We start from the raw sequence: 26,993 nt of genomic DNA on the forward strand, positions 1-26,993 counted from the left end.
CTAACAAAGGGATTGTAATATTCTTTGTTGTCAAGTCCATTTCTTATTCATTCTAATATTGTTTTGGCCTTTTAAAAATATTGGAGGCACATTGAACTGTTTACCATTATTCCAAGATTTTTCCCCCCTTCATTGGTTACTGCCATCTGCGATCCCATTAATTTGTTGGGATCCTTGACACCAATGTACATCACTTTAACCAATCGACTCACTCAAAGGTCCTAAATTCTATTCGCTTTCACAGCATAGTTTCTTCACCTAACTTTTAAAAAGTCTGCAAATCAAACTCGACATTTTCGCAGCCCGCGAGCACCAAATTATTATTGTTCTGTTGTTAGAAATTCGCAGCTACTCCATTCTTTCCGATAGGGAACTGCATTTCCCAAGATGCCTCGGGTCCTCAAAGCGCTAAACCCGCTTTTGGAATTGACTCCAGCGAGGCCCGGTAGCCGCTGGCGGGGGTGGCTGTCAGGCGCTGACGGCGGAGGGGACGCGCCCAGTTTGTTACTGCTTCCAGTGAGCGAGGCGGACGGGGGAGCGGCGCTGGCGGACCGCGGACGTCGGCAGCGACTGTAACGACCGCTCGGGCCAAGTGCGGAGGAAGAGCGGAAGATCCCTCCCGCCCGCGACGACGGCTCCAGCCATGGACGAGCAGGCTGGCCCCGGCGTCTTCTTCAACAACAACAACAACAACGCGCTGCTCTTGCCGCCACCTCCGGGCGGGGTCGGGCCGGGGTTGGAGTCGGGAGAAGCGGCGGCTGCGGCGGCTGCAGCGGCGGCCGCCGCTGGCAGCGCTTCGGCAGGGCCGGCTCCGGCCTCTGCAGCGCGGGCTCAATACAGCGTCCCCGGCATCCTGCATTTCCTGCAGCACGAGTGGGGCCGCTTCGAGGCCGAGAGAGCCGAGTGGGAGGCGGAGCGAGCGGAACTGCAGGTAGCCTTCCTCCTTCCCGTTGCCTTCTTCTTCCTTTCTTTTTTTTCTTTTTTCTTTTGTTTTTCTGCTCCCGGCAGGTTTGCTCGCTCAGGGGCCGCCTGCTCTCCTCCTCCTTCCCCCCCCACGCACCTGTCAAGAAGGCTTCGTTCTCCGCCCACGCCGTGCCTTCCCAACTGCTGGACGCGGGGCGACGGGGAAGGCGGCGATGGACTCGGTGGCATTTCGGAGGTTTTTTTTGGGGGGGGGGTGTTGAGGGAGCCCCGGGTGCTCGTTGGAAGCCTTCCCTTCCCCTCGCCAACCTTTCCTCGCTCTCGGAACTTGGGAGGATGGTTGCTGGATGCCTCTACCTTGCAATGGGATTCGTTCCCTGTCCTACCCCCCCGCGCGCGCCCCGCTACCCGCCCGGTCCTGCGGTGGATGAACCTTAGGTGCGAAAGTTGAGGTTGGGCACCCAGATGTTGCCTTCGAGGTTTAGTTCGCCTTAAATCCAGCGTGTGCCGTGTTTGCCCTCCTTTCTTTAAAAACATGTGGTTAAATCATTTCGGTGGCTGGAGGTTAAATGGCAAAGATTGCTACCGTTTCTGGCTGCGGAATAAGCCCGTGTGATAAGATAGCCGTACAGGTAGTTCTCGATTTACGAGTACAACGGAACCCAGAATTTATCGATTGATTTTATTTATGTATTTATGTATGTATGTATGTATGTATGTATGTATGTATGTATGTATGTATGTATGTATGTATGTATTTAATATTGCCACCTATTTGCCCATAGCGGTTGCTAAGTGAACAAACTGGTTAAGTGAGCTTCGGTCCCATTTTATGGCTGCTCTTGACACAGTTTGTTTTTAAGGGAATCCCTGCAATTTGGTCTGGTGGTCAAGTTACCAGACTGGAAAGCTTTGGGACTGTGGAATTCTATTCCCCCCCCCCCCACACCTCGCCTTAGCCATGAAAGCTGATTGGCTGACCTTGGGCCAATCACTCGCTCTCAGGCCGACCCACCTCACAGGGCTGATGTTGTGGGGAAAATAGGAGGAGGAAAGTGCGTTCAATGTATTTGCTGCCATGAGTTAGTTGTCAAAATAATAAAAGCAGGATAGAAATAAAAGGATCTTGTGGGATGGCCTCCCTTTTCCTTCCATGAGAGAATCCATGAAAGAATGGTCATTCTCCATTAACTTTGTCTAATAGGAACTCTGAGATGCCCATTAATAGAGAAATTGGTTATTTCTCTGTTAACTTTGTCTAGTAGGAACTCAGAGATGCCCATTAATAGTGAAATATATTTAAAAATCAATGTCCCAGTGCTGATTACTGTTGTTTTTTTAATGTAAAGCCCTGTATGTTTTCCCTAATATAACTAAGCCTTCCCAATTATAACATCAGAAGAGAGCCTGTTCCATATTTCTGCCTAATTGGAAGACAAGGGAGTTTAGACTAGGAGACAGGCCTATTTGGTGGTGACTCCTGCCATATGGAACCTGCTACTCCCAAATAGTTCCCATCTGCTGACATTTTAAAACAAAATTGTCGAAACAATTTTATTTCAGTAGGCTTCTAAGTCAAGGGTATTTTACTGGTGTAAACATAATCTTTTCTGGTTTTGTTGTTGTTATTCTCACTTTGTATTGTTGATTATTTTATGGCTGAAGATTGTCATTGTGGTGGTTTATATGCTGCCTGGAATTATATGGATTGAGGAAGTTTAAATAATGTTAAATAATTGAATATTACCTATTGTAATGGTTTGTTATCTATTGACTGTACCATTTGATTTTTGAATATAAATTTGAATGTTGCTGTGTATTTACTTTGGAGTAAGCCAGATCTTCTAAGACTTTGCTAAGATAGTATAGACAAGTAGTAATGGTAGAAAATATATTCCTTGGTATTTTATTCAATTTTCATAAGTTGCAACTTACAAAAGTACTATTAATAATTGTATTGGAATTAAAATTGCTGAAATGTCTGGTATTCCATATTTTAAAGTTACCATTCTATAATTTTCTGTACAAGCAGAAAACTAGAAATATTAATTGTTGTTGTAGGATCAGGAATTTTGAAAAAGTTTAGCCCTTTTAGATGTGAAGAACAATTAAATGAACATGCAGTAGGTGACTAGCTGCTAACATGCCATGTATACAAAGTTTGGTTTAGTAGATCACTTACACATCCCTTACCTTTACACGTATATATCCAATAGCAGTTAAGATTTTTTTCCTTTGCTAATGCGCAAATATTTTAAAGAATGCTTGAGCATGAAACAATAACTCTTCTTAGGTGATATTCAAGTAGTATTATTCACTAGAATGTGTATTTTATTAACCTATTGATGCACACATTCTGAAATTCTGACTGCAAGTTTGGATACCCTTCACTTTTTTAACAGCTGGTTATCTTCATTTGCTTGATTCTGTCACACTATCATTTTTAATATTTCATTTTCTATCCCGAAGAATGGGAGGTATTTCATTAAAGGGCATTTCTCTAGAGATCCAGGGATTTTCTTAATATAAACTTCTCCATACTCAAAGATCAGCAGAAAAGCCCCTGTTATTTTCAGTTTCTAAGGACTATATGTTCTGTCCGGCACACAAAAGAAAGAGTTCTTCGATGCTGATTGCATGCTGTGGGTTATATTTCTTAGGAGTTAGGCAAACTGTGCAAGTAGGCAGATGGTGTACTAATGCAAAAAACCGCTTGTCCCATTGTCTGCAGGAGTGGGAAATGTGATAAAAGTACTTCTGAAAATGCTAACAGGTTTAACAGTCTGGCCACAAATAAATAGAAATTTTTGTCTAACTCTACTTCTCCAGATTTTTAATAACTGTTCTTTTTCAGTTCGGAGAATGAATGTTAGTCCAATTTGTGCTACAGAAGCTCATTTGCAAAGCAAACATATTCCTCTTTAGGGTATTCCTATGTTGAATCAAACAATCATTATTTATTCAAGAGAGCAGAGACTAACTTGTGCAAGGAATTATACACCACTCCTCAAATAAACATTTCACAGATGACCTATGAATAATAAACAGAATACTAAATAATGCTTTAAATATTGTTAAGGTGTGGCTTAAAGTAAGTCTAAAAAAATAATTGTAACTGAAAAATTATTTAAGTAATGATAAATTACTTTTTCAAGTCAGGAGAAGCTAATTGGAGAAGGAACTCAAGATGGACAAGATTTCCTATAGAAGGCAAAACTAAAAGCATAGTTGCAAATGATTGCAGTGAGGAAAACAACAAAATAAATGAGTATGTCTATACAAAAAAAACCTAGTGAATATTTGAAAATATAGGACACATAAAGGGATGGAAAGAGGCCCAGGTAACAAAGGAAGAATACAGGCATATAACTTTGAAGTGTAGAGCTGCTGTCAGGAAAATAAAAGCACAGAGCATTAGGCTGAGAACAAAAATGGTTTCAGTAATTAGGCTCACAGTACAAAGAAGCTAGCAGCATACAGCTGCTCAAAGAAGGAGGCCAAATGGTAACAGGTACAGAAAAGCAGATCTCTTAACTAATGGCTTTGGACAGTCTTCTTAAAAAACAACCTTTGTGTGTTGTACTAGGAAATTGTGAAAGGCTATGTGAAAAGGTAGGATTGAAGTTTGAGTTTGATAAGAATATCATCAGTAAGTGCTTCATTACTTTGAATTCTATATCTCTAGGAGGTGATGAATTGTATCTATGGATGGTAAAAGACATAAGAATCTTGCCATATCTATGCTTTGTATTTGAGGCATGTAAGAAAATGAACTATCAGATGACTAGAGGAGAACAAATGTCTCTATCTGCAAAAAGGGAAAGAATCCTATTTTTACAAATTACAAACCAGTCATTCTGACATCAATACCTGGAAAGATTCTACAGCAGATAATTGATTTGTAGGCATTTTGAAAACAATGTAATTGCTAGGATAATTTATCAGGTGTGCATTCATTAAAGAACAAATCCTCCCTCTTATCTCACTTTTTGATTTGCAACTTATTTAATTGATATCAGGTTTCAGCAAAGTATTTGGCGACATGCCTTACCTTTATAAATATTAGCAAGCACTCTGAGTATGGGCTGGATGACATGACAATACTATAGATGCATAGTTGGTCTGCATTATAGTCAAAATTGTTATTGGAAGTAGTTCTTCATAAGTTACATGTTTCAAGTGAGATGTCACAAATTAAACATCGGTTTTTCATTATTTTCATGAATGTATTGGATATAGTAATGCAAATGTTTATCAGATTTCCAAATGCTAGAAATTTTGGTGGGATAGCTAATGCCTTAGTTTCACATTATTTTGCTGTCTTCTGTTTTAGGAAAATGGTCTGAAAATAACAGAGTGAAATTTTAAAGAGACAAGTGCAAAATTGTTCTTTGGAAACAAAAATAAAAAATAAATGTAAAAATGGGAGATTAACTTCTGTGGTAACAGTACTTGTGAAAAAAGATATTGGAATAATAGCTATAGCGGACCTAGATCTCTGCTCCACACTACTAAGATCGAGTTTGCTTCCAAGTTCAATTCGAAGTGCTGGTAATGACCTGTAAAGCCTCACATGCTTGATGGTGATTATTTCAGGGGCCACTTTTCCCTAATTGCCTCTATGTACAGTGAGATGGAGCAGTAGAGAGCATATTGCATTAGATGGAACTTAGGAGGAGATCTTTTTATTTACTGGCACCTGCCTTTTAAAACATCATCCCCCCTGAGGTCAGATTGGCCCTGATTTTGGTCTCCTTTTGGAAGGTCCTGAGAACATAGCTGTGCAATTTGGCCTGGGGGGGGGGAGTTCTAGTAACAAACAAAGTGGGTGTACAGGGACTCCTCACTAAGCATGTTTTCAGTGACCATTTGAAATTATGACAGTGCTGAAGAAAGCGGTTTGCAATCTGTGCTTGAAGTTATGGTTGCTCCAGCATCGCTGTGATCTCATAATGAAAATTCAAGTGTTTGGCAGTCTGCTCACACTTATGACTGCAGGGGTATTGCAACTATCCCCACCTGCCTATCTCTCCTCCCACCTCAGCTGCCCATCTGGCCCACCTGCAGGCTCAAAGTTGCTGTGGCCCAGGACACTTCAGCCTATTCACTACCAAACTAAGCTTGGGAGGCATCAGCTTACCACCCATCCCATAAGGCCCGAGGGGCCTCGTCTGATTACAAAGCCTACCAGCATGTGCATAGTACTTATCTTTAGGGTTTTTCTGCAGCTACTGACAGGCATACTCAGCTTACTAAATCTGCCTGTCACCATTCTCCAAGTGGGCACCATTCTCACAATTGCATGATTTGGAGAATGAGATTCCTGAACACCACGAGAGCTGGCTCCATTCTCGCAATCATTTGGAAGGTTACAGGTTCACTTTCTCCCAATTATTAGCTCAACCTAATAGAATTTGTAAGGAACAATTGCTAGTGATTCCACATTTTCAGATTTTGACGGGATCCACAGTTCCAATTGGAGATCAGTCTCCTCCCCTACCAGCCTTTAAGAAACTATTAGAATCTATTATCCTGTAGATCATTGTAATTTTATTAATTTATTGCACTATTTTTTATTTTATTCTGTTAAATTTATTGTCATTTATGTTAGTAGATTCAGCATAAGATTTTTAATCATCTTTTTGTTGTGCTTACTGTAAGATCCTGAGAGTCTGTTTATTATGGCATGATATAAATAAACTTTGCAGTAAGGCAGGTACTGGCTTGCTGTTCTATAGATGTCAGACTTTTATTTTGGATGCGGAACAAAATGAGGTTCAGCAAATATTCCGAAGTCACCAATTTCTTCCAGTTATATCTCCTTTACTATCCTAGAGAATCCCCCCAGTGTTTTGAGGGCTCACTCAAAGAAGCCACAAAAGATGTTGAAACCCTAGATGAGTGCAAGAATAACAAGAATGGAACTAATGCATGGGTGACTGTATTCACAGTTCCAAGAACACTTGTCTACTTTCATGGACACAATGGGATCTAAGTCTTTCCAAATGAAGTCTACCTTATGAGTTGTTCCTGACCTTGTTTATCTAGCTTAGTCAACTCCATAAGACCTGCTTCAGGGCCAGGGTCCAATCTGAAGTGAATCTAAGCAACTTTATTTGATTGATGCTCAACATATTCCCCTCAATAGTTCTCTAAGCGAATATCCAGCTCTACCTTTCCCAGGAGAGACAGGTTCACTGTAAACAGGCCCACTGGGTAGCTATATGCAGGTACAATAAAGACAGAGAAATGTTGATGTTTTGTCATCTTTACCACTATGAGATAGACACTAATAATATCTGTAGATCAATACTCAATTGAGTTTATTCCCTGTTCCACTTCAGTGGTGCTAGAGACATCTCTTCTCATGCTTTCTCTCACTAAATTGCTCTGTAAATCAGAGAAAGTACTGGGATCCATATGAGAAAAGAAGTTGCATAGGTATGATCCAATCCTGAGCCCCAATTGCCCCATCATTCCAAGTGGTGAATACGGCTTTGCTTGGACAGCACACTGGATTTTCAAGAACTATTGGTGAGGTGGATTTCATTTTTTCACACTGTTGAATTCAATTGGGCTAGAGGAACTGTAGAAAATGTGCTTTTGTCAAGCACAAAAGCGTATTCTCTACGATTCCTCTAACTGTAATCTTTTTCCTTTTTGAAATTCTTTGAAGCATTGAAATTATCACAGTTGCATTCATTGCTTTTTAGCTAAACTATATCTTTTTATTAAATTACTTTTGTTCTATTGCTGAGTATTATACTGTTGTCTTTGTGATAAATAAATCTACAGTATACACTTAGATTTATTGCTCTTCATTAATGTATTGAATAATTTAGAAAATACACTGAGTATGATACATTCATGTAATATTAATATTAATTATTCTTATTGTCTCATTGAGTAGCAGTTTATTTCTTCTTTATTAAAATAATGCATCCTACTATGCTAGAGATATAAATCTTCTCTTTACAATATTTTCTGGTTCCCACAGGTGGATAACAAGTGCCCTTCCTACTACTTCTTTCATATTTATTGCTGACATTCAATGTCAGGCTGCCCAAGCTGACATGCCACAGGATGTTTAAAATTGCAAGTTAATAAGTTCTGGTGGCCCAAATATTTACCTTCCCTAATACACCTTGATGTAATGATAAGTCCCTAACATACCATGATATAATGATCTGTTTAGAGAATGTCAAATTAGCATGAGTAGGTGTATGCTTCAGTCAGATGGACAAATCAATTATTGTGGTTTTTCTCAGAGTACTGTTACTTGATGGGTTACAAATGAACAAACCAGGATGTTGAATAATCATATACTGTATATTTCAGCAATACTTCGCCTCAAAATTTTTTGCCTGGGGATTTAGTTCTTTATTAAGAATAATTCTTTTCAAATACTTTGTCATGGAACTGATGTAAGAAAACAGTTTGATTTTCTATTAATCTTTCTATTTGAAATTATTTATTTTAGGCGCAAATTGCCTTCCTTCAAGGAGAAAGAAAAGGTCAAGAGAATTTGAAGAAGGATTTAGTGCGAAGAATAAAAATGTTAGAATATGCTCTTAAACAAGAACGGTATGGTATGGTGCTTAAGTTGTAGATATCTTATGAGCTGTTAACTGTTAAATGCAAGAACTATTTACTATTTTATATCAAAGTCAATATTGACTGTCTTTTCCCTATTCTTCTCTCCAGTGCAAAATAAAATGTTATGAAATAATTTATAGCTAGGTGCAAGTCATCTAATAGAAACTATTTGTAAAAAAATCCTAGCCACTCTTAATTCATGATTTTTATAATTTTATTAAAAGTTTAAAAAGTAAGGTTTAAAACTAATAGAAACTAGTATAAAGAAAAAGAAAAGAGAGAGCTAAAAGGGGAAGATGTAAGAAATTTGTATTTCTTACATGTCCCCCAAACATGATAAAATGTTCCTTCTTGATATTCACATTTCCAATATGAATTTGAAGTGCCTTTATGTATTCTAGACAATTTCTTTGATATCATATACCAATGCTACATCATTTTATAAAATTCTCTTTAAGATTATAACATAGTATACATTTCAATCATTTAAGGCATATTTTACCTACTGTTCCTTCAGTATATTATAATCAAAAATTTTAGCCCACTTTATCATATGTTCTTTTATTTTTTTCTTCTGTTTCAAATTTCAACTGATTTTTGTTTTAGCAATTACATGTTCATCATTTGTACAAAATTGCATTTCAAACTAACCCTTAGAGTGTTCAAAACTATAAACTCTTGTATTTTAAATTTTTCTAATAATTACAATTATTATTAGAAAACTTTGGCAACTGAACCACTAGTTTTTTTCTTGATTTTATTTTGTATTTTCCTTGACATAATTCTAATATCTCATGATAAGTTAGCTATTTGTGTTTGCCTGTTATTTATTGTCTACCTGTGCTGAGCCACAAAGGTGTTTTGGGGCACAATTTGAGTTTGTATCTATTCCATACTCTCAGTATGGCATGCCTAACATAATGATTTTTTAAATAATGCCACAGATACTCATGCCACCCAAATCTCAAGTCATGTCCTAAAAGCTTTCACTTAGCAATACCCATTCTTTCATTCAAACCAAACAGTAAGCAGCAATTAAGTAAACTCAATCCTCCTTTTTCCTTTGCATTCTGTGACATCTTATATTTAACTTGCCACACAAAAGATATATCCTTTTGCTACTGTTTAAAAGGTGCATCAGTTGTCAAAACACAATCGTTTCAGACAAAACAGGTATTGTCTGAAACAAAAACATCATTCTAGGCAGGACCTTAATACATAAGATTAGAAACATAAGTAGCTCATAAAATTTTCTACCACTGAAATTTGATTTACTAGTTTACTTAATTTGAAATAAGCTTGTGGTGATTTATTGCATTCCGAAAATTCTGATCAAGTGAGATAAGAGATGATGAGATAAGAGAGATGAGAAATCAATTTGTAAATACAGAGTGCAAATGAAAATAAAGCACCATTCTAATTTTAATTTCTACCACATCAATTGGACTGAATGTGTTTTCTTAAACTAAATACTCTGAATTTTTAGATTCCGACCAATCAAAATCAACATGCCCATGTGAGTCAAAAATATCCTAAAGACATCATATTGCCTACACATATTTTAAATGCTCAAGATTATTTAGTGTAATTTTGGTTTTATACATACTGTATATATACATCAGTATATAAAATGTTTTTGTTTATTTTTTTTATTCATATCAGTTGTTCATGTAAAGCAAGGGTCTTCAAACTTGGCAAGCTTAAGACTTGTGGACTTCAACTCCCAGAATTCCTGAACTAACACAACTGGAGGAGGAATTCTGGGAGTTGAAGTCCACAAGTCTTAAAACTGTTAAGTTTGAAGACCCCTGAATTGTAAAGGTTTTGCTAAATATCTTGAAGTGGAGATGACATAAATGGTTTCCATCTTTTTCTTCAGTAGGAACTTTGCAAAGTTCTCATTTTCTATCCCAAATACTATTCGTAGAATTGACATTACTGAGATATTGGAAATGTGATATTATTCCAGATACTAAAGAAAGGTTGTTGGATTCGTTTAATCTATCTGTTTTGAAAAAGGCAATATTTTCCATCAATCAAGGGATGCAGCAATATCTGTTAATATGGCAAAGATCTTTACACTAATATTTTGTACTGATTATATTACAATTATATATTTATAACTGTAATAACCAGTGACTATTGATAAGTATAAAATATACAGTAGATTTTTTATTTTTATTTTCCTTAGTTGCATTCTTGGTTTGTTTGCCATTATTCAAAGATTGCTTTGTTAATTGTTTGTTAATAATGCAAAATAAAACCGAAAAATATTTTTAAAATACTTTTTTTTAGTTCTAAGTTAGTGTTATAAATTAATCTGATCCCATATAGAAAAAAGCCATGGACAAGAATGTTTGAGTAAGAACCTTGAAGTAGTTGGTTCTACGTTTATTTTAAAATCCATCAAACTGCATCTGTTTTGTTTTTATGCTAATATCAAAGAATTTTTTCCCCTAAGAAATAAAAGTATCCTAATAAACTTAACTGATATTCTTTTATCTCTTAAGGGTTTTTTTTTATTAAACCCTTGATTTTCACAAACAGTACATGATAATAAATTTCTAATGTTTAAGATATCTCAAGATTCCATTGTTTTTATTTGTATGAAATTCTTTTGAGTTATAATCTGTTTTATTATCCATCAGCAAAAGTTAAACCCAAACCTCAAAGAGATTCTAATGTGGTAGATTGTGTTGTGATATTTTCTTAGCAGCTTTATGTTTATGTCTTTCGGTTTAGCAGCAATTCTTAGTTTTTCTGTACATAAGATTATTTGCAGACTTGTTAAGCATAGCTGAATTGGATTTGTGATTGTAACGTGTCAAACGGTTTTAATAAAAACTGCTTGAAATTAATTTACCCACATGTGTACTTTATATACTTTAAGTATGTATAAAGCATTGATATTTTTTTAAAAGCAGCAAATATTTATGCTTGTGGGAATATGTAGATATGAAAGAGAAAGAGGATAGTCACACTTTTCTACCCTAATTGATTCCTCTTTCCTTTATAGAGCTAAATATCACAAATTAAAATATGGTACAGAGCTGAACCAGGGAGATATGAAGCCACCAAATTATGATTCTGGTAAGAATTAATTTTACAGAGGAAGGCAAAGCTGTCATTTTGTAAAGAATGAGAGTCTGGAATAGTTTAGCATAAAACAATGTTTAGGGATCATAAGAGAACACGGGTTGTGAAGCTTAATCTGCCATACAGACAGTCCAGTCCTATAACTTAAGTAACTTTGATACTAACTTTGTCTCAACTGTGCCTGTATTTTACAACTTTACAATAATAATGAGTGATCATATTGTTAAATTACTTGATAGGCCTCTTTTCATTTTTTGTTAGTCAGAAAAATAACTTAGTTACAATTAACAACTGGACAAAAATCTATGCATAAACCTTTTACATAGAATTAGTAAAATATTGGCTACTTAACATTTAATAACTAGGAAAGCAGATATTAAAAGCAATATAAACAATATGGGACTCAGATTAATTGCATTGGAGGTGATTGGATAATTGAACTGGATCGATTTCTTGGCTTCAAACTCAAATTGACACTGATTTCATTTCTTATCAACTTGTTTTAGAATAGAAAACCACTGCAGGTAATGATAATATTGTCCTTTCAGTGCTGATAACCTAAAGTCTTCTTATTTTCTGTTTGAAGTTGTAGGAATTCAATGTATATTCTATGTATATAGTTAGATTGGTGTAATTTTTTTCATTGTCATTAAACATGCCTTTAAGCATGCTATATAGTGTATTCAATTTTCTACAGAAATATATTTTTGGGAGTAACCATACAATAATATCCAATTTATATTTATTTAAAATTTCATACATCTTTTTATTTTGTTTCACTGTTATTTAAATAGGCTAGGAATATTTAATCAGTGGTAGAAGATAAATTTGCATTAAAGTGACTTCTTCTAACATTGTTATACTAATTTTAGTCTTGTCTTTGTTTTTCAGATGAAGGAAATGAAACTGAAGTTCAGTCACAACCTAATAGTCAATTAATATGGAAACAAGGGCGACAGTTACTCAGACAGTAAGTTGTCTAAGAATAATAAACGCAATAATGACTTCATAATATGGTGGGAATAAGCAAAATATTAGTATCTCTTTTTTCCACCTGTTTTCCTTAACTTGCAAATTTCACTGTAGTAAAATTGACAGTTTTTATAACTTTATTTTGATTTTATTTCTTGTAATGTTTGGCTTATAAAGCTCACTGCCCTAGATTCAGTACCTCTCCCAAGTTTTTACTGAGGGAAAGATGAAAAGAGGAGCCAATTATTGCTGGTTCCCTTGGTTTCCCCTTTATAAAAGAATATACTTGAAGATGTGTGAGGAATTTTCTTCTTGACGAACATAATGAATAATTGTGTACGCATGGATAGAAAAGCTCTCTACTTTTCATGGGAGTTGTAGAGGCTGGTACTGCAGGAGACATCCCCTCTGCAGCTGGTACAAGTTGATTTGTAAGCCTGTTGTGTCAGGCAAAGCCACATTATTCCTCTTACTATTTAAATGGTTGATCAGTTCTGGGTAGAGTGTATCAAATGTTTAACAAATTTGATAGCTCCTGAATAATTGTTCATATAGATACCTGCAAGAGGTGGGATATACTGACACAATCCTGGATGTGAAATCAAAACGAGTACGGACATTGCTGGGTCTCTCAGGTGATGGTCCAGAGAGAGAAACTGAAAAAAACCAAGAATCAATGGTGAACGGCACTGATGTTGAGATTAAACAAAAAGTGATGATTGGGTAAGTGTTCTTAATAATGAGAAGTTGTAGAAATTGTACTTTATCTGTGTTAAAAATGAAGTATTATATGTTACACCTATGTGGTAAAATGTAGATGCTTTCTTTAAAGGGAGGAGCAGTCTCTCTTCATTTTTGTTTTTGTAAGCTATGCAGTTATTATATTAAATGAAAGAAAAAGCCCACTGCATGATTTTATTGCTTCTTTCTCTAATCAATACTGTGCTAGTCCTGAAAGACATACTATGGTATGTCATGTTCTCAACACTAGCATAGTCTATGTGAGAGAAAAATCAAAAGACCCAATGATGATCACTGTTCACTTTCCCAATGGCATTCCAGTAATTTATAGTGTAAGGTAGTAATTAGCTTCTGTTGAATAATTAGAACTTATCATGGATGGAAATTGGAAGAAAATAAAATATAAATTGTTTGTAGGAAGGCTTAATTCGTGGACTCTGCATTTTTAGAGGTCTTTACTCCTCTAGGAAATGCAATTGTGGGAATGTGTTTTTATTTATTGGTACCAGAATAGTTATATATCAAGAAACAAAGAAGACTCAGGAAAAGGAAAACTCTTTTAAGAGCAAATTTTGTATTTACTATTCCTCAAAGTAATTTAAAGTTGACCTAATGCTTCCTTAAGGAAAAATTAATTATTCTGTCCGTGGTATTTTCATGCAAGCCAATATATTTGCTAATGTACAGATCCCAGTGAAACTTATATACTCAAGAGCATCGTATGAGTTCGAATGCAACCTGGAAGATTTCAAGCCTATCCATGGAAACATTATTTTGATAGTTTGACAGATATAATACTACTGACATATGTTTCATAATGTTTAATGAAAGAAATGTTGCACTTCTTCAGATCAGCAGACTTCTTTTATGAAAGATAAGTACCATATGTCAGCATGAAGCCCACAGGGATACTAAACAATTAACTGATATTAATATCTAGCATTTCCAGTGTTTGCTGTGAAAATGAAGGGTGCATCTTGCCATTAACATTTTTTGATAAAAGAAGGACAAATCAATGAAATGCCATATGTTTTGGTATAGCCTTGCATGGTATACCAAATAGTTTTCATTTAATCACTGCTTCTTTATTTTAATGTTGTTGGGTTTTTTTTTGCAAATCAAGCAACCAATTTTAGATATGCATTATTTTAATACTGGATATATAATATATAATAAAATCCAAAACTTATCAAACATTCTGATTTTTAAGAGGGGTACTTACAAGCTGTTTTTTGTTAGGCAATCTTGACCTAAAATTTACTTTCATTTAATATCTTTTTATTTTGTTAAAATTCAAAAAATAGAAATATGTCTTATATTGATAGACTGTAAAATTTTCATAGGTTCATAATTCATTGACTTAACTTCAGTTTGAAATATCATCCCTACAAAAGTTTTCATGCAGATGAGCTGATATAAAGACTTGGGAAGAACTATATTTTTCAAAAACTTGCATTTGATATGCTAGATGGAACTTTGCTTCTGAATAACAGGCCAGTTCATCCCAACTTGTCTTCTTTCTTGTTACTTCTTACTGTTCGCAGCCTGTGGCTTGCCTGAACAGAATAAACTTGCACTAAGCCAAAGAAGAGACTTGGATTTTCACTGATCATCTTCCTACATCTTCAACCTCCTCCATTGCATCAAATGTTATAAAATATCTCTTCATGCTCAAGAACAGAAGTACTAGTTGTAACAATTTAAGCTGATTCTCATGGTAAACAAAAATATTTAATCCCCCTTTGTGCGTTTCCTAAAGGTTTAGAGCAGTCATAAAATCAAGGTTGGTTCAACTATGAGAATCATCATTTTAACACATCTGGAAAGCTTTGCTTGAGAAAGGTTAATTTAGAATTAGGTTCTTTTGCTTATGATCTTCCATCTTCAAAACTTCATACAACCAATGATTCATAGAGAATATATATCATAGAGCTGAAATCTAACTTTTACCTTAAATTAGTTCACAAAAACTTTACTGAAAGTAGGCAATAAATCTTAGTTCTGTGAAAGATATAAGTAGTTATTCTTCACAGAATAAGTATAAGTTTGTGTATTATATGGTTACTTATTTTAAATTTGATAATATTTTCTTTGATTTTACTGCTGTGGTTCCTAAACTTGGTGCCATAGCACCCTGGGGTGCCAAGTGAACTCCCAGGGGTAACAAGGATATTTTAAATTTTTGAGGGAAATACAGCAGTTCCTGATGTCTCAGACACTGTGGAAAGTACTATCTCAAGGTAGATCCCAACTAGAGGTTGCCTTAAAAAAAATTACAGAAATGTTATGAGTGCCATCAATTAAGAGAATTGGAATTTTTTTTTATTGCTTCGTTCAGTATATGTTGTGATACTTATGATTACTTTGGCTGGCAACTGCATTTAAAAATAATTATGCAAATATTTTCAATATTTCTGTGGGCTACTTGTACTGTATAAAATAATTTGGAATCTGTTCATCATGGCTGTGTGTTTTTGGAACTGAAGGATCAAGGTATTAAGAAGGAATCAGGTTGGGAAAAGTGGGATTGGCCTACATTTCCTAATATTTGTACAACATGGTACCATTTAATCAATTTTCATAACTGTGTTATGAAACTGTGTTAACATAAACCATTATATATTTTGTAATATGCAGTATTTACTTAGGAATAAGTTATCCTGAATTTGCTAATGAGTAAACATGTACTGTATTTAAGTTTTGTTCTTATCTTGATAATGTCTTTAACAAATGTAAAATTTTTAGAACTGGTAGCTTTGCTTATGTTTTGAAGAAGTATTCCAAAATGACTTTTCTTTGATGTAACAGAATAACAGAATTGGAAGGGTCTTTTATTCCAACCTCCTGCTCAAGCAGGAGACGCTATACCATTTCAGACAAATGGCTGTCCAATTTCTTTTTTAAAAACTCTCATTTCAATTAATTGTGTATTATGTGCTTTTTTTTTTAAAAAAAAGAACTAATTATAACATGCAGGTTATAGGACTTAGGTGTGAAAATAAAGCATTGTGGGAGATATTTCTTTTAGTAATTGTTTTAAATTTATTCTCTTATTTTTTAAATAGTGACAAAAATTGAAATTTAATTTTTTCAGTAAATTTAAGTTTTGGGACAGTTGTTCTTGTATCTTCAGTTATTTTCTTCTTGCCCCCAATTGCTCTTCATTGTATCAACAGAAGAGGTTGCACAGTTATTTCTATCTTTAAACAATCTTAAACAATCTAGAAATATCTATTGCTTTAAACAGCAGTTATTTTCTTGATTAATCTTAAGATAAAAAGATGTAAATTACAAAAATGAACATTTTGAGATTCCTGTTTAGTGATAGAAGCACTGTTACAATTTCATATATGTCTGTGTGTTTTCTCTTTTATGCTATCTTCAGTTTCACAATTGTTATCAGATTATTGCTTTTATTTGATTATTAGCTACATAGAATTGCCTCTTGGCAAAATGGCAATATATAAAATTTATAAAATAAATAAATAGTTGTTTTTTTAAAAAGCATCTAAATATGAATAGCGGGATCTAGGGTTGGGGAGAAAATAATAATGGTTATCCCTAGTCCTCCTGGCTGCTTGTACTGAATTTTAAGGTAAAGGAGAAAAAGAGCAAAAATAGTCTTCCCTTCCTTGGTTTCAGTTTGGTAATGAAACCTTAAAATCAAAAATATTTTGATGCTACCAAAAGTAAGTTCTAAACTTATATAACATTATTACTATGTCTTGAGCTATGTTTTCTACTTTCAAATATGTAGATATAATAAAAATGAAACTTGTGATGCATGTTGTTGGACTTTATAAAGCTTAATGAAAAGAAGCATTAAGGTAGGTTGATTTGTGTTGCTGTTTTTAATTTTTATCTAGAAAACCAGATTTGACAGATTCTGCCTCTCTGCTAGAAACGTTTAAATTCCTTGAAAATGCTGCTGCAGAATTTAGCGATGAAGAGGAAGATGATGATATTGATGGAAGAGAACGAACAATCATGGATACATCAACGGTGAGCTAAAAACAAATTAGTATAATGAAGATTGTACCAAAAGGGCACTTGATTATTCAAAACATACATATTAAAATTTTTAATTGTAAAATGCTGCCATATAGCAGCCTGAATATTCTTTCAATAATGGACTTTCTAGTCTAAATAGGTTGTTTAATGAGTGTTCGGCATGTAGAGAAACATCCCAAGATGAGAAAGAAAAAAAGCTATGCAGTTATATTGAATTTTATATGAGAGTTAAAAGCCTAACTGGCTTTATAAGTTTTGAGGTCTACATTTATACCAGGGGTTCCAGCAAAAAAATTGTTTTTAAGAGTCTGGTTTTTGTACTCACACAAAATAGTTGTCATGAGAGGCTTAACTGTTCCCCAAATCTGAATGAGATGACCGGTCTCCAAATTTGATAAATAAATAAATAAATGTCCATAGATTTATATGAGACAAACACAGACAAATACAGATTATAATATATAAGAACCTATTCAAAGCATGGTTAGATCAAGTATTGACTAATTAATCTATATTTTACTAGCTGGTATCAAAATACTTTATCTTTCTGCTTATATGCAATATTATGTGTCTAAAAGGTGCAAACATAAGAAAAACAGCACATAACGAGAAGGAAAAAATGTCTCCCATAGATTGTGAGAAAAAGAGTCCTGCCTGACAATAATGAAGACAGAGATACTGAAGAGGCCCTGAAGGAGTTTGATTTCCTAGCCACATCTGATGAAGGGGACGGGGAATCCAGAAGTTCAGGAAACGGTACAGACTGGGGTAAGAAAAGAAAGAAAATAGCCTAAATGCAGTCATTTACCTGGAACTGGAGAAGCATCATAGGGGAAATGTTATTTTAATTCTGGAGATTCAACTTTTGAGCTGTGTCTTAATTTTACAGAATATCTAAAATATTGAAGTTATTGTTGCCTATTTTTTATAGTTTGAATTCATTGCAGATTGTATGGCAATTGCTAATGGGACTTACATAAGCAAAACAAGAAAACAAAGTCCTGTCAAGTTTTAACAGTCCTTCTACTTTGCCTTTTCAAGTTTAAACTTCCCCTTTAAGTTGATCATTTCCAGGAGAGGGGGTCCAAACCCATAATTTTAGATCTCTAGACTAGCCCTAAATCTATTCATCTCATTAGACAAAGTATATTGGCAAATCCTGCTTTTTCTCAGGTTTAAAGAATCTATTTCTTAATTTCATATACAGCTTAATGTATAATTGAGACTTTTGATTGGCCAATCTCCTTCTTGCTCATAGACATCTGTTTCTTCTTGTTCTGGAATTTGTTGCCTATTTACTTCTCCAAACTGAGATTTGTTGGCAACTGAAAAATCTTACAAGGTCCAATATATCACCACTCTTGATCTAACCAACACCACTTGCATGGGTGTCAGGGGTGGGATTCTACCGGTTCGGACCAGTTTGGGCGAACTGGATGTTAAATTTGCATCTGGTTTGCCGAACCAGTATTTGAACTGACCGGCTAGTCCCTCCTGCTCCTCCCAGGAGTCTCTACATGGCCCATTTTCGATGCATGTAAGTGCAGGGTCCGCGCGGAGGCTCTGGGAGGGGGGAATATGGGCCTTCCAGAAATCTAGAAACGGGCCTGTTTCTGGCTTCCAGACGGCTTCCAGAGCCCCGAGGAGGCCATTTTTGCCCGCCCAGAGGCCCAAGGGAAGCCTCTGGACCCTTGGGAAGGCAAAAAATGGCCCTCCCGGAAGTTCCGGAAGGCCGCGCCCACCATGGCCATGTCCACCCAGCAACTGGGCAGCGAACCAGTTGTTGGGAATTTTGAATCTCACCCCTGATGGGGGTGATAATAAAAACATAGCAATTATGTTAACCCAGATTCAGGTTTAAGTGTGTTATATGAACCCAATCTTTAATGTACATTATCTGGATATAAGATCTCCTCTACAATATTTTGTGCTTTTATTTTTGCTCTTTCAGGGGAGTAAATTTGAAATGGATTTTTTTAAAAAATGTGGCTACCTTATTAATATCTAGTATAAATCTACCCTATTCATCATTACTAACCCATTTGCTGCAGTTTTTATAGCCTTTCAAGTACCGGCCTTTTCTTTGGCATTGTTCTCCATTGTATCCTTCATACATATAATAGGAATTGACCATTCCTTTGAAGTTCTATGTAGTCATGCTTGGTTAATTCTTGTAGTTTCTCTTACGCTGTTATATAGAAAGCTACTTCTGTTAATCTATCTACCTCGTCCCTTCCTAATTCTCACCTTTTACTATTTTTTTGCATTTGGATTTGTTACTATCACCTTGGTAAATTTCCCATATGCCATCTATAGTTTTTATTCCCCTATCATTTAAGTAGTATGGTTTAAAGGTGTGGCTAACAGAACCATCACACACATATTTTCTATAAGGTAAATCTCACCGAATCCGCTTCGACTGACTAAAGGATAAGATTGCAAAGGACTGAAATTAGAGAGAAATATATAACTATCCAATTAAAGAGTTCTTACATGCATGGGTTAATGAGCACCTGTTTTCATACAACAGTTTCCTTTTAAAACATTAGAATGAGTTTATTTTTCAAGAGGTTGTTTAAGTTCATATCTCTATAAGATATACAAAGATGAAAATGAGAACACAAATCAAAAGTACCACGTCCCTCATCTCCTAACCTTCCCCAATTTGGTTGGAGGTTTGGCAATTTCCTTCTTACTCAGATTCTCCAAAAAAAGTGGCATTGGGAAGTAAACCATACATAGTATCTGGCCAATGTAGCAGCAATACTGTTCACCTGATGTACCTAATCAGCTTGTTGGGTTTAGGAATATAGAACCCCTTAAATCTGTATCTTTTTCTTATTAGGTCCTTCACCCTAGGAATAAAGATTGCTGTAATTCACCTTCATCTGGTTTCCTTCTTACTAAGTCAAGGTTGTATAAGCAGGTCATATGTCATGAAATAACCAAAAATCCCTACTGAAGTTGAAAAACAGTTTCAAGAAACTTGCTTTACAGGTAGCCTTCACAAGCACCTGCCTCAGATAGCAACTGTTCACAGTTATGACACTGATTAAAAAGTAACATTGCTACAATGTTAAAAATTAACATTGTGACCAATACCTGCATCCACAACCTCACAAGTCTGCAAAATACAGGAAAGGTGAAGTAAGATCACATTATGGTCACATTTCCCATGTAGTGATTACTTTGCTTAACAACCAAGTTGTTAGACCTATTCTGGTCACTAAATGAAGATTGCCTGTATCATTTGAAATTATTAAATATATTTGCAGAAACTGCAAATTATTTATCGTGTTTCTCCAACAATACGGCCTCCCCCAATAGGAAGTCCCAGCATGTTTTATCGGCATAAAATCAAATTAAGCCCCTCTCCCCAAATTAAGGCCTATATTAAACATGCAAAATGGGGAATGGCGGGGGGGCTTGCCGTTAGGAAGTACTTTTGTTGCATACCCGGATATGGTGCTGCCTGCGTTGACTTTGGCGTTGGTGGGGCACTTCGTATCAGGAGACGTTCTGCTTTCCCTTCTCCCCATGCTGCCGCGGCATTTAGAGCAACGCCGCGGCGTTTGGCACAGCCACGCATGGCCAGCCAGGGCTCCCCCCTGCAACCGGAGCCCGGCAGAGACACTTGGCTTCAGGTGCTCCTGTCGCCACCTTCCCTTCGCCTTTGAAGGCAAAGCAAATTCTTTTAAAAACAAGGAGGCAAGGCGACGGCCTGCGCCACGTCCTCCTCCGAGCTGAGCCCCGCCGAGTCAGCGCCTATGCCCATGCCGCTGCAGCGTTTGGAGCTGCTGGCGCATATGGAGATGCGTGGGGACAGGGACGAGCTGCCCAAGGGGTGGAAAGGACAGGCGGCTTCGGGCTCTCTCTGCTGGACCTGCTGGCCAGGGAAGCAGCCTGCCGTTGCCTCGCCTCCCTGTCCACGGATGAGTGGGCACTGTCACTGCCTCGGGCAGCCTCTCCCGGTGGCCCCTTCGGGTTCAGGCTGGAGGGACTTGGGAAGGAAGCCAACCTTGGGTCGGCCCGGCTCTTTTGCTTGGCAGGTGGGCACGCATCCGTGGCGCGCTTTCCCGGCTCTGCCCAGCCCGCACGGCTCTGGTGCGGCCCTGGCGGGATAAGTGGAGGGCCTGGTGGGGAGGCACTTGCTGCCTTGGCGAGAGCTCCTGTCAGCTGCGCTGGGCACCCCAGGCAAAGCTCTTCATGCTCTGCCCGGTGCCAGGCAGGGATGGTGGCTGGGCACTTCTCCCGGGGGGCCGATCCTGCGCTGCGGCCCCGGGAGATTCGCCTCCCCACGTGGGGTTGGGCTGCCCTCTCGGGCAGGGGAGGCTTTGTCGTACCGGTAGGGCGTCGTTTTTAAAAGAATTGGCTTTGCCTTTGAAGGCGAAGGGAAGGCAGCGACAGGAGTGCCTGAAGCAAAGTGTCTCCACCAGGCTCCGGTTGCAGGGAGGAGCCCTGGCTGGCCACGCGTGGCTGTGCCAAACGCCACGGCATTGCTCTAAACGCCGCAGCAGCATGGGAGAAGGGAAAGCAACGGAGGTGGAAGGTCTCCCGATACGAAGTGCCCCACCAATGCCGAGGTCAACATCCAAGCCGTCGCTGCCCGCCCACCCGAGGATGCAAAGGGGGGAATTAAGTCACCCCCGAAAAGATGGCCTAGCCGTTTTTGGGGGGGGTCAAAAAAAAATAAGGCCCGGCCTTATTTTGTGAGAAACACGGTAGATATTTGTCCAATATTTGAAATAGTTTTAGCAAATCTCCAGGCCTTGTGCCTTTAGTTCAAGTATTCAGATGTATTTCTTACTACTATGTAACGCAGTTCTTAGTTAAAGTTCTTTCGGGCAATTTGTTTTATCAATGTAACTGTTCAAAGTAATTACTATTACGTACAACTTGAAGCTTAGGAAAGATATAATGCAATAATTTCATCTTGGACTATAAATAAGTAAATAGAGAAATTGGAAGAAAAAAATTCCTCTCCAGGACTCATCAATGTATAATTCAGAGCAATTTCAGAAAGCAGTTGTGTGGCATGTTTTTTGTGTTGTATCTTACAATATGTAAACTAAATATGAAATATATTTTTTAATTCCATACAAGGAAAAAATGCTTAGATTTGCTGTTATGTTAATATTGTTGATGCAACCATGCACCTTTTTTCCACTTTAAATTTTAGCTTTCTTTTCTGAAGACTTATACAGTAGAAGAAAAGTTTGACAAGATGTTCAGATACACAAGCAGAAGTTTTTGAAATTATTACAATTGAAATATTTTCTATTCTGACCAGAATAAAAATTAGCACCAGCTACAGATTTGTTGTTCTAAAAATGTATTAACAAGTAGAATAATCTGGATTAAATCAAAGATATATTATAGCTATAATTCTAAGAAACAGAAGAGATGGTTAGAGGGTAGGTTTGACTTAGAACACTTTCTTAGTGAACAAGATTGAATATGAAAAGAAATACAAGACCATCAAATTTAATTTAATCTTTGGTGGCAGTATATTATGTGCCAGTTGCCCTGTTCCTGGATTGGGAGACCCTGCTCATGGTCACTCATGCCTTGGTCACTTCCTGATTGAACTGCTGGAATGTACTCTACATGTGGGCTATACTTTAGGAGAATTTGGAAACTTCTGCTGATGCAAAATGTAGTGATGTGGGCAATTATGGATGCTTGTTGTTCAAAATATGTGAAACCTCTAGTCCGTGAATTGCATTGGTTGCCAATATGTTTCCAGATTTAAATTGAAGATACTGGTAGATACCGTTAAAGTCCTTCATGGCCACTTGCGAGGCCATTTCTTCCTGATGGTATCTACCCACTCAGTAAGAACTGGCAGAAGAAGCATGCTCCAGGTTCTGTCTGTAATGGAGTGTCATCTGAGGGAATCCAAGAAGAGAGTCTTTGTGTTTTGCCTACCCTCTGGGACATCGTTCCCCTCAAGCTCAGGTTCATCCTCTCTGCTGACCTTTCATAAAGCCTTAAAACTTGGTTTTGTCGTTGAGCCTAGGGCTCTGGATGTGTAGCTGAGCCTGAATCACAATTATGTTAATTATTTTATTGTTTTTCTCAGCTGCTATTCATATTGTTTATAATGTTATTATACACTTTTAGAATATTGATTTAAGTATTCATCAGCCACCCAGAGTCATGTATTTGAGATGAGCAGCCGTATAAATTGAGTGGATAAATGCAACATCATTGGTGCCAAAAATTTCACTCATCACCAGATGCTGCCAATACTCCAAAAATAAAGCGTTTTTAAGAAACTAAATAACACAAAAAGGATGTTTCATTTGTTTTAATTTGTCTAGAAAAGGAAGACCAGTGTCTCATGCCTGAAGCCTGGAATGTGGACCAGGGAGTAATAACCAAACTGAAGGAACAATACAAAAAGGAGCGCAAGGGGAAAAAGGGGGTGAAGAGTAAGTGGAAAACATTGCACCATAGATTCACAAATCCTGCCTCTCTCACTTCACCAATGCTATCTTTATTTCAATGTTTTCCTCAAACTACTTACTCTTTTTCTTTGCTGCTCCTGACTGCTTTCCAGTTTACAGTTATCAGGGGTGGAAATTAATGCTACTTGAAATCTAAACGTGTTGGTAATACTAATATTGTGTACAATGTACAAAATACATTGAATAGGATTTTTGACAACTCTAAAACACATCTTGCTAAGTTTTGTCCAAACCAGGCAATATTTATGTGAGAGAACTTTTGTAGTATAAATAGCATTGTGTCATCTCTCCTTATCTGCATTTCTGGGATTTTGATGTCAAAGATAATACTGCAATAAGTGGGAATTAATATTTTCTCTCTTTCTATATTACCTAAATTTATATTTGTCTATATTATGATCAAGTCCCAAAGAGCCATTCCATATTTCTGTATGTTACAGATGACTTGGGACTTTCCATTTTTCTGTAGAGCAGTTTTTAATAACACGGGTTGTTGATTAATCTGAAGGCAGCCTTTTGACTTTCAGTGCAGATTTTTTTCACAGATTTATTGTCTTTATGACAGCCTTAGGGGAAGTTCTCTTTACATAAAGTCAATGTTTAATGGATGTTATAAAAAGACATTTCTTGCTTTCCCTGTTTTTCTTGCCTTTTGTGCATACTAGTATTTTAAGTATGTATACATAGTTGGGTGTAGACTGTCTGAATTTAATGGCATGTTTCAAAACAGAAACTTCTGTAGTGCTGGGAATATTGCAGTAAAAAAGGAACAACTCAGATAATGAACTTAGTGTTGAGGTAATTCCCCGTTAGGAGAATGAGCACACACAGGGAGACATAGTGAGAGTGGTGAAGAACAACGCATAAACAGCACACAGCTACACTGTATAGTAAAATGCAGGTTTTTACTTCCAGTAAAACGGTTAAGCAAAGTTCAACAGTCCAAGTCATTCACGGTTAAAGCAGTCAGTTTTCAGTCCAGGGATAATCCAATAACAAAGTCCAGTATCAAAAACAGTTCAGTAACAGACTTACATCAAATCCAAGAATAACGATGATCAGTAACAGTCAATAGGGAAAAATGCAGGAACGGCAACACTCTCAGCAACAACAGAACAACCCAGGTTTCTGGCTTCATCTTATGGCCGTTTGAAGAACTACACCCAATTACAATTTTAGCATTCCCTTAAAGAGACAGTATTAAAATGTCTATCTTGGTTTATATATTTTCCAACCCAACTGTTAGGTGACTTACATTCCTAACACTTAGTATATAAATAATGAAATCAATATGTAAAAACTGAGAGTAGAAAATTTTGGTCTGGACATATCCTTAACAAGAGTGATAAGTTAATAAATTAATTTCTACCTTTGTTTATATTTTAATGTTTGCTTCATGGAAGTCATGCTGTTCTCATAACTTGAATGCAGGGCTTGAAATGGAAAAATATATTATTTATTAAAATTACTGTTGATATAATAACTGAATTAAGTTAAATGATATATATAAACAGACAAACAATTGGATCACTTTTCAAAATTTAATTTCCAGCCCTGTATATCATTCTGTTTTCCATTTTTCAAAATATAAATCATCATGCAGACATTTTCTAAATATACAAGTCATAGATTTAAAATTCATATACAGAAATTGTATTTATAAATGCATATAGAATAATACAAAAGCTTACATAATAATGAAGGGTACCATTGAGGTTGACATTTTACAAGGTGGTTAATTTAAATTATTGAGATGTTTGCAACACTGATTTAATGAATTAGCTTATTGCCAATTGTTAGGTACATTATTTTGTACTAATTGCTAATTTTTAGTATTTTTTCTAAAGTGGTTTGTAGTATTGGCTCTCTTACTATCATGGAATTAAAAAGAATAGCTCATATTTTAATTGAATTACTGTTAATATGAGACAGTGCAAAAACATTTGGTATTAAACATAACATAAATATAATGGCAAAAGGCACACTGGACACTGGAATTTGATGAAAAATACATGTAATATGCTGTGCATACTTGTTCATATCCACAAACCAATGAATAAGATGACTTATGAAGAATGAATGAAGTCTCTCAGATATGATGAATAGCAAGTTGCGTATATTTGCTTCAGAAGTCATTGGGAGACATTTGTTAAGAGGAGAAACGTGTATCTCATGAAGCCTTTTGAGAGAACATGCTCATCACCTAGTAAATTCCTTTTATTCCTCCACTTGAATTTAACAGGAAAGATAAACAAGGCCTGTTCACTAATTTGAGATTGCACATAACTAACTTGTAGCAGTCCTATCCCCTACCATGTCATTCTGTCAAAACATTACACAACATTATTAGCAGAAATTGGAAGTTTGCCCAGCTTCTCAGACGTTCATACTTTTTTTGCTTTAAGTATGGAGGCTTAAAGCAACTGAGCTGGTCTGAGCCATTCAGCTTAAAAACTAAGCAGTACCTACTTTAAAATGTGTAGCAATTCTTATTCTATTATTAACTAAGTTAATGGATTTCACAGTGAAAATTATTTTCATATTAGATTTTGGAACATTTGCCACTTTGAGTCTATCTATTCTTGTCCAGTATTCCATAATTTGGAAATCAGAATAAGATGAATAAGTAATGTGAATTGAAAATACACACAATGCAAGTATCAGGCTTTTAAATACCATATTTCAAGTAGCGTAGACTGCCGGAGTTCCATCAGTTTTCAAGTATAACATGGCTTAGTTAATTCATCTTGCTGATTGTTAACATATATTGTAGCTTCCTAAAAGTTTACTTTTCAAGATTAATTCCCAATACTGATTTCACAAGTGGAATTAGCACCTGCAAATTATATTTCTTTTCCCATCCATATTTTTGTGAAAACATTCTCGTCAGAGTTTTAGAGAACACTTCTTGACCAGTGTGAGTTATATCCCTTAGAAATGTGGGATAGGCAGTTGACAAAATGACTTCCCAAATACATAAACATGGTCTTTGTGCTGGCTTCCGCTCTTCAGTCATAGATACAGATATCTAGCTTTATGCTCTGTCACCTCACCAGTATTGCAGCCTCTGTCACCTAGCAGATGAATCATGTTAAGCTTGATAAATGGGAAGCTATTTTGCAAGATTTATTGTTTGCCACACTTGACAAAAAGAGTGGGCATGTAAATTAATATGCAAATTAATAA

The 26,993-nt window shown here is 36.4% G+C and overlaps 1 protein-coding gene across 4 annotated transcripts in view; it reads left to right on the plus strand.

The window, feature by feature from the left end:
* The first annotated feature begins 456 nt into the window (after positions 1 to 456).
* The window catches only part of STRN (striatin), a 42,442-nt gene continuing 15,905 nt past the window's right edge, over positions 457 to 26,993 (plus strand). For all 4 annotated transcript variants that reach the window (XM_026669339.2, XM_026669340.2, XM_026669341.2 and 1 more), the window contains exons 1-8: positions 457 to 931; positions 8,402 to 8,505; positions 11,534 to 11,607; positions 12,505 to 12,583; positions 13,141 to 13,308; positions 17,193 to 17,328; positions 17,970 to 18,105; positions 23,661 to 23,771. In XM_026669339.2, coding sequence (XP_026525124.1) covers positions 644 to 931; positions 8,402 to 8,505; positions 11,534 to 11,607; positions 12,505 to 12,583; positions 13,141 to 13,308; positions 17,193 to 17,328; positions 17,970 to 18,105; positions 23,661 to 23,771 — 1,096 coding nt within the window. In that variant the 5' untranslated portion in view covers positions 457 to 643. The remainder of the gene's footprint in view (positions 932 to 8,401; positions 8,506 to 11,533; positions 11,608 to 12,504; positions 12,584 to 13,140; positions 13,309 to 17,192; positions 17,329 to 17,969; positions 18,106 to 23,660; positions 23,772 to 26,993) is intronic.

The sequence above is a fragment of the Notechis scutatus genome, chromosome 1 (genome assembly GCF_049901735.1).
Source record: "Notechis scutatus isolate UNSWTSFEM ecotype Mainland chromosome 1, rNotScu1.2, whole genome shotgun sequence".
NCBI classification, from domain to species: domain Eukaryota; kingdom Metazoa; phylum Chordata; class Lepidosauria; order Squamata; family Elapidae; genus Notechis; species Notechis scutatus.